This window comes from Rhipicephalus microplus, chromosome X (assembly GCF_043290135.1).
Source record: "Rhipicephalus microplus isolate Deutch F79 chromosome X, USDA_Rmic, whole genome shotgun sequence".
NCBI lineage: Eukaryota > Metazoa > Arthropoda > Arachnida > Ixodida > Ixodidae > Rhipicephalus > Rhipicephalus microplus.
In genome coordinates, this window is record NC_134710.1 from 245,748,726 (window position 1) to 245,766,412 (window position 17,687).

General features: G+C 46.2%; 2 protein-coding genes across 2 annotated transcripts in view; both read right to left on the bottom strand.

Moving 5' to 3' along the window:
* LOC119162284 (RYamide receptor) overlaps positions 1 to 17,687 on the bottom strand; it is a 198,873-nt gene that overhangs the window by 19,473 nt on the left and 161,713 nt on the right. The gene's annotated exons all lie outside the window — the stretch shown is intronic.
* Positions 1,612 to 4,545, bottom strand: LOC142776051 (RYamide receptor-like). The gene is made up of 2 exons (XM_075878900.1): positions 4,143 to 4,545; positions 1,612 to 2,693 (listed from the first exon to the last, which is right to left on the bottom strand). The coding sequence occupies exons 1-2, from the start codon at positions 4,200 to 4,202 to the stop codon at positions 2,376 to 2,378; spliced, it is 378 nt and encodes a 125-aa protein (XP_075735015.1). The 5' UTR covers positions 4,203 to 4,545; the 3' UTR covers positions 1,612 to 2,375.

Below are 17,687 nucleotides of genomic sequence, written 5' to 3' on the forward strand. Positions count from 1 at the left end.
CGTGGCTCTCTTCAAAGCCGCGGCCCCTCTCATTTTTCTTTCTTTGTTTTGTGGCAATCGATTCATGCGTTTGCCTTTCACGCTCGAGTTGGAGCAGCCATAGAGTTTCCCAATATACACTAGAGGGAACTCTGGCGCTAGTGTCTATGGGAGCTGCAATGAACAGCGCTTCAGCGAGCATGGGAGTGATGGGTAGTACACACATTTGTCTAAACTTCGTACTTCTGGCCTGCTTTTGGTTCCGTGTGTGTTCGTGTGGCTTGGAGCTGTTTTTTCACGAAACAAAAATCAGCAAATGTTCATCGATTGCGCTTCACCATTTTATTTTTTAGACCTACTTTCCAAATGGGCTCACGAAGTTCAAAAGGGTTCGTTCTTTCTTTCAAAACAAAACCGTGAACAGCAACAAACGAAGCCGCAAGTACGATTCGCCGCCCGCAAGTACGAAGACTAGGCAAATGTGTGTACTACCCATCATTCCCACGGTCGCTGAACGATCGCAGCGCCAGAGTGCCCTCTAGTTAATTTTGAGAAACCCTATGGGAGCAGCCAACGGCTCAACAATCAACCATGGTTTATCAGGAGGAAGATAAACGGGCAACCGCGCGCTCGAATCCCCAATAATCTGAGGCTTGCGGCGAAGTGGTTCACCGTCGTCTACTCTTCTCAAAACGGAAGCCGGTAGCAGACGGTGCATCCCACAATCTCTCGCTCTTTTACTGGTCACCTATTGCCGGAGCTATCTAGGATGCCTCGGTTTTGCCTTTCGTTGTTCACTGAGAAAGTGGACACGCATGTATCTCCATTTGTAGCGTATAAAAACACATGACAACCGTCAACGGAACATTCTAGCAACAGTTAAGCGCACAGGAAGCAAGAGATCGATAGATAATGCAACTGCAAAGACGAAAATCGTCAGGAACATTCGTGCCGGATAAAGAGAGCTTCGTACCACTGATCATAGATTGATAATGTACGTACTTCATCGCTTTGGCATCATGTGTACGCCCAAGTTTAATGCATTTAGGTATTGAGAGCGCACGTCGGAGTGCTTGCCTCGAACTCGATGCCATGCGATGCTCGCTTGCACTTAAATTGCAGCACATCGAAATAACTGAAACATCTTTTCCGTTGTACGTACAGCTCGCTTTGATGAGCTTCTTACTTTTCTGAAGCGAGGTTGGATGGACGGAAGAAGCTTGCCAGGCCCTTGATTTTCAAAGAACGACGCCTGAGACCAACGAAACGGGAGTGCCTATGGACGTTCGCTTGCGTATGGCTCTTTTTGCATTGCCCATTTCTGGCCGGCGCAGTGATGGGGGCGCTGGTCAAGGTGTTTGTCGCAGCACCGCCAGGGCAAAGTCTGATGTCTATGAACCTACTAGGCTGCAAAAAAGTATTGCTGTGTTTTGACGGAGGTAGAGAGCCCGATAGAAAGTATCTTAATAATGCTGATTGCATTAACAGCACGTTCACTTGTAGAAGCTTTGTTGCATATACAAAAATTGAATGGTAAGTTTAACGATGAACTTAATCGTTCTGCTAGATAGCAAGCACGCAGCTGCTCAATGACTTATTCTGTAATGCTGTTTAACTGCATGTACGCACATAGTGTTTTTCTTTTAGTATTTATTAAAATTCAGCCCGACTGCGGCCCTCCTGTGCCCTTCCCTGCGTGTTTATGTCGTCGTCCGCGCTGATTTAAAGTATATTCATGCAATTCCTTATACTCGCTGCAACATTTTCTGTAATACAAATGTATATACATATGCGTATGTTCAGGGCATGTCTGCGCTGTGGAGGTTTCCATATGTAAATTCCTTTCGCGCACTCCGCTTTACGCTCAAGTGCATTGCGCCATGGTCCGTGGTAGCTGTTGTAGCGCGGACAGCGAAGGCATATTTGCGAGGTGAATGTCACCTGAACTGGCTACGCCACAGCGGCTCTGGCTTCGCACTATCCTGACCGTCCTGACACATGTTCCGTCGAGCATCTTCGGAAAAGTGCGGCGTCAAAGTAAAGGCCTGACTCAACGTACTGCCCGTTGGAGCGCATCAGCGCGTAGCTTTTTGACGCGGCGCTGCGCCCTCTTTCAAGGGAGAGAGAGCCCATGGCTACGCGAAGCTGTGCGCCCTCTTAATTTATAGAGAGGGTGAGGCGCTGCGTAATAGAGTGCCTCGATGCGCGCGCCCCCGCTTGATGCCCCCGAGCGGAGCGCGCGGGCATCAAGGCACCCTACTGCGTAAAGACACGCCCTGACGCGCTGCAGTGGGTAGTACGTGTGGTCAGGCCTTTAGGCGCTAGAGGAGGAGGGCGCACCTGCAGTGGGACACAGAGACAGGCATTGCGGCGCATTCAGCGCCATGGGCACCGAGTCAGATGGCATTGCTGTTGGTAGTGGCTCCTTTCTTGACGTTGCAGGTGGACACAAAGCACGAAGAGCGCCGACGCGTGGCAGGCAGGCAGCGGAATAGCGCCTGCAGACCCGCCCGGAACTTTGCGTTCATCCAGAAGTAGATGAGGGGGTTGTAGCAGGCGTGGCTCATGGCCAGCCAGTGGCAAACGAACCACATGTAGCCGATGCCGCTCACGTCGTAGATGGATGGGTACTGCTCCGACACGACGATGAACAGGTTCAGTGGGAGCCAGCAGAGAAGGAACGCAGCCACACAAGCGATCATCATCTTGATCATCTGCGTACGCAGGAAGGGCATGTCACACATGCACCGTACGCATGCACCAGCTTCAATTGCCTTATAATGAAAATAAAGATGATAGGTCAGCATTTGAACAGCGAAAAATTGCGCTTTGAAGCTTCATATCTGTTATAAAAGGCTAACTTTTGGCATCTATGTAGACCCCTTTAGTTGTTTTTAAATAATAATCTTTATGTGCGGTCGAGACGCATGGTTTACCGTATTGATTCCCTTCCTTCAGAACGTTTTCGGTAATGGTACTAATAAAATAGAATTCGATTATATTAACATCTCACACGGCACAGCTCCAAATGAGTACAATAGTAAATAGTAACCTTTTTACGCTTTTTTGATATATGGTGTCCCCAATATCACGCAACCCGATTAAAAAAAGCAGAACGCTGTTACGCGGAGAAAGCTTATAGTACATATTGTTCCTATAGTGCACTTGAGCAGTCACTATTCATTTATTCGACAATGAGAATAAGTTAATTAGTCCGTTATATTTGTAGATCAAAACGCACTCACCTGATTATGAAAATATCAATGCGGCATATGGGGGCATATTGAAATGACGCCTGTGCTACTACGTGCTCTAAATGTGTGCTGATTTCCTCGGGTAATAAAGAAAGCCAACAAAACCTGAAAAATAACGCGTGACTATGCTTCCACCAGAAAAAAAAATCGAGTGCCTTCAAGCGTTATTGCTGCAGACAACCGCTTTGTTTCTTGTCCGTTCCATGGTCGGGTGCCAACAACATGCGTCGCAATCTTGCAGAGATTTCTCCCGCTCGATCGTAAGCGACTATTAATCTTATGTCATGACCGACTACTCTCTTTGATAGCACGGCTGGAGCACTGTTCTGACTACAGCCTGAAGGCTGGTGCACACCGGCGACTAGCAGCGGTCGCACGACCATTTGCGACTGGTCGCAAACAGTCGCGAACGGTCGCAAAGCGACTGTTTTGGCTAGTCGCTTCCTGACCAATTTTTCAGCCGCGTGACTGCGGTCGCAAAGCTGCTGAGACGAATGAGCGATGCTCAATTTTTTTTTGTTTTTGCGCTGCGCTAGCTTTCTGCCGCCAGATACAAACGAGTGCGTTCCTCTGGGTCTGTGGCACCATGGCCACCACAGAATACTTGGCTTTGAGATGGCGGTGCGCAGCAGCTCGGGCAAAGTGTCAAATTTACGTGGTGGCATTCGCAAAAAGCTAAACACCGTCAAAGTAAAAAGAAAATAAATCGTGCACTATTTTTGCCCCGTATTCAGAATCGTTTTTTTGTCTTGAACTTGACTTGTGACCGCCTTCAATGCAACGCGTAAGGAATGCGTTTGTACTTCATGCCTTGGCAACGACTTAAGACACCGCGTTCGATACGCGTTTGTGTTGCATTGGAGGCTGTGGCAAGTCAGGATAAACTGAAGAGCTTTTCTGAATACGTACGACTCTCGGAAACACTCCTCGTCGTCTCAGCGCAGCTCGGGAGGTATAGGCGGCTTGCATGGCCGGCCAACTCTCGCGATCGGATTGGCGGTCACACCCACCACCGGCTTTTTTTCTTTGGAGGCATCTCTGCAGCCAGCACTGACACCATGGCACAGCACACCAGCCCCATGACAATCTCTTGTTCTTCGCTTTAATCGAACTCCTTGACGCTTTTGGGAACGCTGTGTGAAAACGGACGAAAACGATAAATGCGGCGCGCTTGATTTGCTCCACTCACTCAGCTGGAAGTGATGAACTGGTCGGCGCCGGTCTCCAGAAATCTCGCTCATAACGAGATTTGGACGTTACTGCCTGGTTTTGCAACTTCCGGTCACTCGCATGCAGCCTCTGCCGGTGTGAACATCAGTCACTTTTTGGTCACCAGTCGCGAATGGTCGCGTGACCACTGCCAGTCGCCGGTGTGCACCAGCCTTGACTTAGATCAGAGTGGCGCATTTCTTCGGCCGGGAAGTGGCAGATATATAGGTGGCCCACATTTTTTTCTTTCTGCAGTTTTTCATTGATACTGGCCACCTCACAGTGAACTTTTTGGGGGCGCTGTTTTTTAGTGCGTGCAGCAGTCGAGTCACGTGCAACTTTTGAAATTTCGCAGGTTTTGTCTACCAACAGAAAAAAAAAGAGCAAGTACAGTCAACTAATACATGTTCCTTATGCTACGATATAGCCACCTTGGAACATATGCTCTGGCGGTGCCCCGCGTTACGCTGTGGGGAAGTGATCACGCCGTCCAAATGGGAGGGTGCTATTGCAAGCTCCGTACTCGAACAACAGATATGGGCAGTCCACCGGGCCCGCTACGCAGCAGATAGACTTGGTCTTTCTGTTTCGCCGTAAGAGCGACCCACAACGTGCTAAAGCACGTTCTGAAGGACCAAATAAAGTTCACTTATCCATTCATCTATGCAATTTGTACCTTGTTAAAGACAGAGCACTGAGATGTCGTTTCAACATGCGCACATGTGCATCTTGACGTTTTGGTAAATATGTGAATGCCTTTCGAACTGCCAATAATATTATGTCTATGTGATTGATTCTCACTAATGACAAATTAGAGTGGTTGCTCGAGTGTGCTAGGAACAGTATGCACTATATAGGTTTGCTTCGCTAACGCTGTTCCTTTCCTTTTATTATATCGTGCTGCGGGCAATTTGCGACACCCAGTTTAAACATGTCCGAGATGCAATAGCTGATCAAGTTCGTACATTACCTTCCTGCCACTTTGAGAGCAATATCACATGCACCTATTGAGATAAACATGCTCCTAGGCTTCTTGTTCTACAGGAATTGTTATGATGTTATGCACGCACGCAAAACAGTGTCTACGGTGACAGTGAAACAGGTAACAACCGGAGAGGCAAAGCATGAGCCATCGAGTTTCATAACGTTGCCGTAGCTTTAGTGATTAAAGTCTTCATCAAGAAAACCTGAAGCTGTGCGAAGCGAAACGAAACACTCCCGCAACAGTGCTGGCGGTGATCACGGTCGTCTGAATTTGAATATCTACAGATACAATGCGTTGGCCTTACGTATTTGCACTGTTGGAGCAGTGCCAAACCGCTGAGACCAAATTGCTGCGACCTGTAGGTGGCCAGTGTCTCCAAAAGTGATCGCCTCAGAATACAGGCTCATGCGCGCTCACTCTCATCCCCTCCGGGGTCGCACACGCGACTGTAGGGTACAGCCGAGCACCGTCACAGCAATGCACCACCGAGGCGGCCGAAAAATAACGCACAACTTCAAAGGAGGAACCAGTGATATAGGTGCTTTTTAAGGCACTGCAGCTATAGCAGGCCGCGAAAACTCAGTGCTAGTTTTGCTTTAAAAAAACATGCACGCTCGTAGCGGTTCCGGGCATCATAAGATGCAGTTAAACGGAGTGACATTGATGTGATTGTTCGCATCTATTGGCTTTCACAAGTTTTTACAGAAAAAAAAAGATATCGCTGCAAATAACTTCCCTTTTGTTTAAATGTCTTTTATTCTTTATTTCGTGAATGTTAAATCAGGCGAAGCGTGGGAAGCTATTGACTTGCATTCGTAGCACTTGCATCCGCTCCTTCTCGCCCCTCACTCAGCGTTATTGTAGGTTGGATCGCGCTCAGTTATCTCACTCGGTTCGCGTGTCAACTACGGGAAAGATAAAGACAGCAAGTTGTTGCGGGCAGAGAACGGAAGCCGCAGTGAGCTACGCCGAACTAGTCAACCATGCATTTGTCGAAGATGGCCTCATCGGGCAACACACGTTTTCCGCGGCTCTGTGGTGTGCAAACTCTGGTATTTCTAGTCCCGCGAAGGTTTTGCAGCGTTTCATAAAGGCAACGGGTGAGCACAAATATTTGGGTTCATTATTTGAGCAGGTATTGATTTTGCATGAGTACATATTAGTAAACCTTGTTCTCTGCAAGGGTTACGAGACTGGAAGAAGTGCAGTGTCGCTTGACTACTATTGGTGAAGAGGGCAGCTAAGCCCTTGTCGGAAAAAATCGTTTATGGAAAGGTATAAATTTGAGTTGGCTCAACTACATACTATGAGTTTCTTTTACTTTTGGCGTGTAGTTGAAATGATGTCAAATAATTAAAGGCTGCTTCCTGCTCAAGAAACCCGTGTAGCTGCGGTTTCAAAACTTAGTCTTTACTTCTGATATATTATCGCTTTAATACATGTTATGGACTAAATGCCTAAAAAATTATTACAGAGAACGTCAATGGAGCCAACGCTTTGACAAGTGAACTTTTCTTTGGCCAGGCAACGCTGTTGCCTGACGAAGACAGGTCAACTTGCCGAAAGACTGTTTCCATTGACGTTCTTTCGCGAAGTGTTTTTGATTGCTTCAAGCCTCCCCATGTCTCTGAACTTCAGTCTCGTTTAGTACTCAAGTTCTGTAAGAAACTATGCCCGCCGTCATAAAACAAAAACGTGAATGAGTCAAATACGACGTGTCATACTCGCGATTGTTGATAATTTTCGCATTAGTTTGGATATTCAGGGTTCGTTTGCTCATTATTTTTTGCATGTCAGTTGTAAATAAAGATAGTTTTATAGATTGACAATTTCACACCACGTGTGTCTGTTTTTTTTACAAAGAACGTGTCTTAAAAATTTCATTTTATTTGTGCTGATTGAGTTTCGTCTTACTAAAAAATCAGTCAGCTTAACTTTCTGCTCTTTCGAATACACGGAATAAATTAAAAAAAAAAAGATTATGGCTGCATTGCCCAAGCCGCCGGCGGACCTTAAAGAAGGCACGAGCCCATTTTGCTTGCATGCGAAGTGATAAAAGAGTGCTTCCGCGGAAACCCTCCTCCTCTCGAATTTTCGTACTTCCTCTCTATTTGGTAACCTCACCAGTGATGACATAAAAAATTTTTTCTGTTCGTGATTTATTTTTAGTAGGATGGCCGGCAACCACCAGTGGTAAAAGCGGCGCTGCCGCTGCCGAGAGCGAATACATGGAGGTATAGAAAGTTTGCACCCCGTAGCTATACTTATGGCGGAATCAACAGTATACATGGAGGACCCAGTTCAATAAATTAAGAGGGGGCCTTCCCCCTCACCCCACTCCCTTTCTTTCTCACTTTGCCATCTGGCCATGGTTAAGACTTACCGCTTTTTTACAATTAGCTGTAAAGAACACCAGTCATGTTTGTTCTAAGCCTCTCTGAATTGTTTAATATCACCTGGGCGTTTTCTTTCTTGAAAAGCACGTGACAGATTACCATCATAATGATTAACCATATTAGGAGACGAAGACACGTGAACCGCAATAAGATTTGCCTATTTAGTTGGATCATACTGAAAGAAGACCAAACAGCGCGAGAAGACAAAAAGAAGGAATGCATACGACACTTCGAAGCGCAGTTCAAGCACCGTGTATGTTTCTTCCATTCGTCTTAAACCATTGCGTTGTTTACACGAGAGGACATCTTCCCTCGAAAATCAGAGAGCGCCTGTGTGAAAAATAGGTTTCTCTATCTGCTTCAACATCACTGATTTCGTATAGGTTGCCTGCGTGTGAGTACTGCCGAAATTGACAGGTGGGCCTTTTTACAGAAACTGTTTGCACGTACATACAGTAAATATGCTACAAATCATCTATATGCTTCTCAATTCATAAAACAACACACATTTAGCTCTTAAAAGGCAGTATTTTGATACAGTGCTATAGTGATATAGTGCAATATTTCAATTAGTGCTATAATTAGACAATACTTCGATATAGTGCGATTATAGTGATCTAGTAGCCATAAGGGATTCGGTTGCTGACCCGCAGGCCACGGGATTGAATCTCGGATGCGGTGGCTGCATTTCCGATGGTAGTGGAAATGCTGTAGGCCTGTGTGCTCAGATTTGGGTGCACTTTAAAGAACCCCAGGTGGTCGAAATTTCCGGAGCCCCCTCCACCACGGCGTCTCTCATAATCATATGGTGGTTTTGGGACGTTAAACCCCCAATATCAATCAAATCTATATAGTGCTATTATACATGTTGCATATGACTACTGATCACAGATGGTTTAACATTAAAATATATTCGATATGGGAAGTGGGTATCCATAATCTTGCGGCCAGACAATGAATATATATTGTAGATATTTTTTGTGCACAACCTTTACGAAGTGATGGGCTTTAAACTTTCCCTATATAACCACCGAGCAGGAATGAAGACAGAACGGCAATGCCAGAAATGAAAAGTCAAACCATTACTTTCAAGTCAAACCATTTGGCTGAAAAGTCAAACAATTTGGCCAGTTTTGAACTTTGTTCGCATCAGGAGGTGTTTTTCTATGATGTTGCGGTTGTCCCACACCGCATTACATCAGATGTGCTTGTTGATATTGAACGCTCATCCTCTCTTTGTGTGTATGTGTGTGTGGTCAGTTTTAAAAGTTGTTTCTTCTGATAGACTTAGACTGTATAGGATTTTTTGAGAATCCGTGCTCCTCGCATGGTTTGCAGTTTTCGTGTATTATTTTTTCCCCTCAATTATGCAGTAATCAATCAGCTCAACCCTTGCGTCGTCAATGAATCTGATGGATGGTCCTTCACGGATGGTGAAGAGTTTTTCTCGGTGGCTGCGCTTTTTTTTTTGTTTACCGTGCGTCGTTTTGCAGCATTATGGGCTTCATTTTGAAGCGCTGCGCTTCAAACTTGAGTGCGGTTGATTTCATGGGATCTTTCTTATTGTATTTTGTTTTTGGTGGCCTTTTTATGTTTGTTCTTGTCTCCTGTTTTAAAATGCTGGGTAACCATCCAAAAAAGGCAGCTTATTTTGAATAAATCAAAGGATAAAAACTCAAGTGTTTTCTTCAATTTTCGATGATTTGCTAGAGCTTTGTAGAACAGAATACACAGTAATTCTGCAGTGCTTGCATGAAAATTGGGACTTCCTTCATTTATCTAACCAATGCGGGAAACGATCAGCATGCAATAAATAAAGAGCGGAGCAAGCATTAAAAAAAAGCACTGATCCACCTCAGTGAAACTCTCTCCGGATTAAGTAAGTACATTCGTAAAATACATCGGAGGTACCACACAAAATCTCTGGATAGCCATTGTGAAAAACCCGTTATAGATGCTCCGGAGATGCCACGTCATCAGTCCACCCAGCCGGAGGAAAATGCCAGTAAAAAGAACTCCGAGTGCGCCACGCAATATCTCCGGCGAGCCGGAGTAAAAACTTTGCTCCGGATGTCCGGAGCGAAAATTGCTCCAAAAAGGGGGAACGCTAAAGGACATACGTTTTACTCCGACCTCAGAGTAATTTTTTTTACAGTGCAGTAATTTACTGTAGCTGCAAATTTCGGACTGAAATGTATGGCGAAGAGACACGGCGAAACCAAACAAGGCTTATATATGTGTACATTTTGCCCACTGAACCTGAAAGAGGCGTGTTACACAATGAATGAAGAGAAATTGGGCAGTACCGAAAGAAAGATAAAGCGGCCTAGACGATGTGTACGTGGCTAATAAAGAAGATGCACAGGGCAGCAAGGTCGCAAGATCAAACAGTCAGTGTCGGAGTACTGCTGCTCCATGTGTGTGTGTGTGTGTCATTTTGTGTGCGCGCTATCCTAAGTGTTGTGCCCCCCCCCCCCCCCCGCCCGTGGGGTTAAGAAAAGCCCCTCTCGACTGTGGAGTCAGGCCGGAGGCGCCTGGCAAAGCAGTAAGCTTCGAGGCATGAACTGGGACGGATCGTGAGACAGCAAAAGAACGATATGTAACCTTTCCTTTTAATACAGTTTGATTGAAATCATAAACTTGCATTCTTTCTTTCATTCGCATTAGATGGCGCAGTCGACAGGATTAAGGACCAGTTAAATTGATGGCATTCTGCAATTACGCCATCTATTGCGACAATCACCATGACTGAAGCCACCGGAAACCCAGCCCGAGTTACTCAATGATTGCGAAGGAGAACTTGCTTTTGTCCAAAGACAGACAAGCCCTTAGCGCACTCAAGGAGACAAGAGCTTGCCGATGAACTCAAGCAACGCCACATCCCTCAAACGGGCAGAAAGGACGATCTTGTCCCGTAATTCAACGAGGAAAATGAATGGCGATAAACCAGCAGCATGCAGGAGCCACCAACGATGCAACGAACTACCAGCGACGACGAGCTGGTAAGCATTCGGAGCCTCTCTGCTGCCAACGCAAAACTGCACGCCGAATTTCAAGCCCTCAAAAGTCAAGTACAACTTCTGGCTACGACAAACGGCCAATGAGACAGCCTACGCCACGGCAGCCGTCCCGAAAATGACGAAACGAGTGAGTCACGATCAATTTCACTCGAGCATGCGCGCAATGAAAATTTATGACACTACACCTCTCCCTGTTTGTAAACAGTGTGACGTCACTGTGGGCACCCCGCCCACCATACTCTCTCTCGGAGGAGGTGCTGGTTGGCAAGATAGATCCGCCGGCGGCATCTTTCTGAATGGCAGAGCTGCGTGCCTGCATTGCTTCGACAGAAATTTCTACCTTGCTAGGTTCTAAAGTCACAGCTTTTGATAGAAGGAGGTCGAGGAAGGGTCACTGCTCTAGTGTGGAATTTCGCTCGTTGTAGATAGATGGATGGAGAAAGTTTAGAGTACGGAGAGAAGTGACTAGCACGCAGTGGGCTTCACCCACGTAGATGGCAGCCATAAAATAGTATGATCTTTTTCGAAAGCGAACGTTTTCAATGCACACGGTTACTGGCACTTTGAGAAATATTTGCATGACATGGATGTAAACTAATTCAATTTCCATCGTAGAGTTTTAACGAGGTAGAAAATTGGCGGCAGCATGCTATTGAGCAGCTCTGCGTGACGTCACGGATAATATTCTCACTCATTGAGCAAAAACTCAATCGGTGAGAATGAAAAAAAAATAGAAACACTTCTTGCCGCGTGATAGGCTGAGGTTAACACATCTTCGTGAAAATTAAAGTGAATTCTGCCGCCGCATTTCTCAATAACAGAGTGAAAATAAATTTTATGTAAAACCAGACAACATAATAAATAATATTACCTGGCACAATTACCTTGTTGCATTTGACACTTATAATTGTTTTGGTGCCTATATTGCTCCTTTAGGCTTGATACACAAACTTGTAATGCGCATTGTCACTTCATAAAGATCGAGCCGTAAGAGTACAATGTGAATAAGAAACAAAAATCTCCGCTGGTTCGATTAACACGTATCAGGTATCGGATAATACGATTTAGAGCCGTGGTGAAGCGTATATGCAGATTCGGCAACGCTACAACATGCTTATAGCTCATGCGTAGTCGTATATATCACGCGGATATCATGCGCTTTTGCTTTTCTGCACACCGCGCATACGCTGAGATGTACCCACTCGCAGATGTTCGCGTCAAATGCATTTTTACCTTGAATAAAATGTAAGATCGTGAAGTTTCATCGAGAACTGGTTACTGCAACCAGCCCACAACGAATACCAGTGTTTTCGCAAACAGGACGCATCATGTTATTCACACTTCACACACCGTGCATGCACAATATTCGCAGTTTCACCGTCGGTAGAGGTGAACCAATATGTCGATACCTTTCAGCGCACACTACTCGCCAAAGTCAACACTGCGCATTTTCAAAGACGATGCCACTGTTGCTCACACAGGCCGCCACGTGTGTTCACTTCTCCGAGATAAACAGCCAGTCAGCGTGGCAAATATTTCATCAGGCACTTTACCGCACACCTAGACGTTATCTGACACATACATAAAAACTTGCCCCAAGCTCCGAGCGACTGCACCTCACTCAGCTACTGGCGGGAGTGTTTTGCCAACCACTGCCTTGCACGTGCACCTGTGACGTCACGCTGTGACGTACCTCGGTAGAGGTCTATTGGAATCCAGTGATATCACCCGATTACTCTAAATGATGGCCAAATCACAAGCAACATTGACAGCGTGTATTGTCCAAGCACGAGAACCGATTCAAATTCATGCATTCGACTAATTACACGTCAGCAGCAATACCATTTTATGATGGCTCTGTTCTATCCGACGTAGACACCTGGATAGCTGAGACTAGATGAATAGTGTCACTCGCTCAGTGGTCACTCGCACTGACACTTGTGAATGGCATCACCCGCTTACGAGGTCCTGCACGCGACTGGCACTTAAGCTATAAAAAACTACTTGCAAATTGGTAATTGTGGAAGCCAGCTGGTTCTCACCGCTTCAAACGAAAAATGACAATGCAAGAATTCCTGGAATTTCAAGCAAAATGCATGCTACAGCAGCAAAAATCCATTACTGAGTACGTTTAATCGAAAAACGCGATCCCGGAAAAGGCACTGTATTACACGGGGACCGAAGAACAAATCTCCTTCATACATGCCGGCATTAAAGAAGATAAATGGGCAAATTCGTCAGCAGTGAAGTGTTGCAACTTCGTTCTCGAGCTCACTGACAGTTCTAGAATGCTCGGCTACCGAAGATCAATGGCAATGGTGGACGAGACGGAGCCGAGGAACACAGACTTCCAAGCGAAGAAATCAGATCGCAAATTGTCAGGTGCTGCTACGTCTTTCCCATTAAACAAGCCATCTATGTAGCGATGCTTCAACTGCAACGAAAATGAACCCATATCGAGAAATTGCATGAAGCCGAAAACTAGAGCAACGAAACGTGAGGAGGAAAAACGCTGAGAACAACAAAGCAGTGACAACATAGCCGAGACTTTTGTAAAGCAGGTGAACTGTTTTTTAGTGTCTAGTGGTGGAACGTTACCAGTTGTCAACGGCCTCCTTACGCGACCCCTCCTGTCAAAGTCTGCATCGACACAGGCAAAACCGTCTCGCTAATTTCTTCGCACGCTCTTCCATCGAAAGCTATATATACTGTGTAAACATCAGGCAATCACATCGAAATTTGGGACCACACGATAAATTTGCAAATGTCCGCCAAAACAGACATGATGATTGGAACTATACGGACCACACTATCCGATCTATAGTATGTCCGCTACCGAAACCTATTGATGTCATCATCGGATCTTACTGGCGACGAAAAGTAAACGTTGAAGTCATATTCCATCCAACGAATGACGTAACATTGGTTACGTGACTAAAGAGGACAGTACTCGAATGCCGACCCTCACCGTACGTGATCAGACATCAAGCTGAAGTGTAAAGGGAAGACTGCTGGCACTTTTATTGCCTCGTTCTGCCGTCAGGAACAAAAAGACACAACCGAGTTTGTGCGTATTGATTCTATAAAACTGAACGTGATGCGATGTTGTGCCAAGAGATCGAAAAATCAGTTTTCTCAATGACATCAGACGCGAGCCCGGAAGAACAGAACATGCTGCGCACGATATTGCTCAAAAACAGATCCATATTTGCAACGAAGTCTGACACGCTTGAACTGTGCCCGCACATTGAGCATTCGATTGAGCTCCGAGACAGCATACATGCCGCATCACGACCATGCAGATGCTCAGCCGCAGACCGTGACTTTATCAAACGTGAAGTTGAGGATTACTTGGTGAAGGACATTGTTCGACCGAGTGACAGTGAGTACGCCGCGCCAACAATAGTGGTTGACCAGCCAAACCACCCCACTACGCCTCAACAAATGGTGCACAATTATTGAAAACTCAACGCAAAGACGGTAAATCCATTATACCCGATGCCTATTAACGAAGACGTAATGTCAGACATCACAAGATACGAATCAAAGTACTTCACCGTCATGAATGGTAAAGCCGCTTTCTTAACCATACGAGTGAGGAAAGAACACGTCCATGAAACTGCATGTGTCACGCCAGACGAAAAATACGAATACCTGAGAGGGGCCTTCGGTGTCTGCAAAGTGCCATAAATGATCCAAGAAGTGATGTGCCTTATATTTGAGGGCTCGCCACGAACCGCTACATACATAGACGATGTCGGTCAAGGAGCATCAACAGTTTCAGAACCACTGAGGCTCCTGGATGAAACTTTAGACAGAATCAAGCTTAACAGCTTAAGGATGGACTTCCGAAAGTGTCAGTTTATTCACGACAAGGTGACTATCCTCGGATACGTGATTACAAATGAAGGTCGCACACCAAACGGCTCACGAATATCCACCATCTACAAGTTCGAGCCACACGCCTACCCTAAAAGATTGTACTCGTACTTGAAGTTTTTTAATCACCGTAAGTTCGTCCGGAAATTCTCAAAAATAACATGTCCATTGAGAGACCTGGTATCAAAAAAAAAAAAAGACGAAGTTTGAGTGGACATCAGAACACCAAGACATCGCTGACGATCTCAAAAATACGCTCAAGTCTCCCCCTGTTTTGGCGACATTTCGACCCTAATGCCCGACGCGAGTCTATGTTGATGCCTGTCAAACCTGAATAGGAGCCGTACTTACGCAAACACAAGACGGCAATGAGAAGGTGATTGAATACGCATGCCGATCACTCAACGAGCACGATTCAAAGCTTCTCTGCAACGTTCTGAATTTAAGGTGACGCACTGGGCAATAAACGAGAAATTTTCTCTCTACCTTTGAGGAGGACCGCTATTCACCGTTTTCACAGACAACTTCAGCTTAATATATCTCGTCCAGAATGGAGCGACCAATTACCGATTTGCCCGCTGGACGCTCAACCTCCTCGCCGAGTACACATTTGACGCGCTGTATCACCCCGGTCGGCTTATAACAGACGCTCTTTCACGACTGGATGAGAAGAGAACGTCGGGAGACGTCCTCAAAAAGGGGACGCGGAGAGGCATGTGCTCTTGCATACATCGATTGTTCGCAATCACGAGACACTGAAGCAATTTCAAGTTATGAACACAGAATGTGAAATGTTGATGAATGAAAGAACAAAAGACGGCGTCTACTCGACAGATTACGGCGTTTTAACCAGACAGATGACCGAGAAAGGCCGCAGAGTTAGGAAAATCGTCGTGCCGGGAGTGCTACGAAGTACTGTCATGAAAATATTCTACAACAACAATGGACATCTTTGCACATCCAAAACAAAAGAGCTCATCGCGCGAAGGTATATTGGTGGCCATCAGTATCCAAGAATATTAACTCATACGTTCAGTCATGTTATACTCGTCAGACAATGAATGCTCGCACAAAACGGAGTGAATGCTGTTTGAATCCCTGAGATGTGCCGAACGAACCCAACACTGTCGCATCATTGGATCACATATATACCCACTCAGTGAAACGGAGAACGAGGGCTACGTGTTGAAAGTTGACCACGCCACATGATGCATGGATGCTGTCATCGTACCAAGTACTGCATCGACGTACTATATCGAATACGTCATGAACCGACGGATAACACGATTCGGTGTTCCCGGAGGAATCATTACGGATCAGGCGAAATGTTTCGTGAAGACGGCTTCGCTCCACAGAAGAGTTGGAATCGAACACCCGAGGACGCCATCGTATTGGCCTTAGGAGAATGGCATCGCAAAGCGCATGGTCGCCACGTTGAAACATGTACTGAGAAAGCTACTCAGCCAGGTTCAAAATTGGGAGCGCATGCTTGCTGACGCTGTCTTCACCATCAATGTGGGAAAGTTTGAGCAAACTAGATATAGTGCATTTTGGCTAATGCGCGGCTAACAATCAAAGTTGCCGGGTGAACTCAACATTGGAGCGATTCACGACGATTTTGAAGAGTCCGAACGACTGCGTGGATCGGCATTAGCGCGCAAAAAAGGTAAGAAATAGTCGAAAGACGATAGTCTTGCGTCTGGAGAGAGTGAACAAAACGTTTATTTGAAGTTCTGCGCAAGAAAATCGGTGAAGGGTATTCTGGAGGCGCTGCGTTAGAGTGTCTCGAGCGTGTTACGGAGGCAAACGAGCGCATCGAGGCACGTTAGACACGAGCGCCATCTGGCAATTATCTTCGAAAACGAAGGCGTGCAGCCCATGGAGAAAGATGCGCGCTAGTCTCTGAGGGGATAAGGGGAAGAACGCAAAACGACGGGCACGTGCCACGACCGTGACGTCGTAGCAAAACGTTGGAAACACCTTTTTGAGCATCGCGTTGCATTGTCAGCGCGACGCGACAAACGATACATTTTTTAGAGTTACTAGTGTGTGCTTCTTCTAGTATAGAGACAGACATACAAAACTTCGAAGTGTTGTTATGAAGCCTCAAATATGTGCAATAATTGCTTTTGAATTTTACCATCGCACAGCTATGAACGCTAAATTTTGAGCAATATTGGTGGGCGCTGCGAATGAGGTTGGCCGTTTGGTGCCATTTGAGGTTTTGTTAAGGCAGACAAACAGACAAATGTACAGACAGACAGGCAGACAGACAGACAGACAGACAGACAGACAGACAGACAGACCAAAATTTTTCTGTCGAAGGTCCCCAAGAAAGACTATCGTCTTTAAATGTTGACGACAAGCCAGCGTTACTCGACTCTCCGCTACGATGCAAGGCATGAAGTTCCACGATTTAATATTGGCGATAAGGTGCTGTACGCCATCACGGCTCGCCGCTGGACTCTGAACCCCCGCTTCGAGGGACCTTATGTGACTGTCGGGTTTCGGGGGAAGAACATCGTCCTCATTCGGCAAACCACAATGTCGAGGAGCGAAGCCGAAAGAGCCGTCAACATCAAACAGTTGCGCTTGTACCGCGAACTAGGGGACGCCACCACTGAACTTGCATACGCCAGTATCAGCCTTCATTTGGGACGTGGAGCTGAACCGCACGGCTCCAACTAAAACAGAGCGATATCGTATCAGCAGTGTCGGAGTGCTGCCGCTCCATGTGCGTGTGTGTTCTTTTGTGTCCGAACCGTCTTTAGAACAGTGTTTATGGCTTTTTGGCCCTCAGCAACGCGCTTTTAATACTCGACACGCCCGAACTCACCCGTTTTCTGCGAGTGCATACCAATAACTATGCCATCGTGCGTCCTACAGTGGTGTGGCCCCCGTAGGGTGAAGAAAGCCTCTCGACCGTGGAGTCAGGCCGGAGCCCCCTGGCAAAACAGTTAGCTTC

Excerpts from the sequence above, each read along its gene's own strand:
- LOC142776051 (XM_075878900.1), bottom strand. The coding sequence starts at position 4,202 with ATGCAAGCCGCCTATACCTCCCGAGCTGCGCTGAGACGACGAGGAGTG. Across the intron at positions 2,694-4,142 it reads GAGGAGTGTTTCCGAGAGTC|ATGATCAAGATGATGATCGC; the intron begins GTACGTATTCAG and ends CTGCGTACGCAG.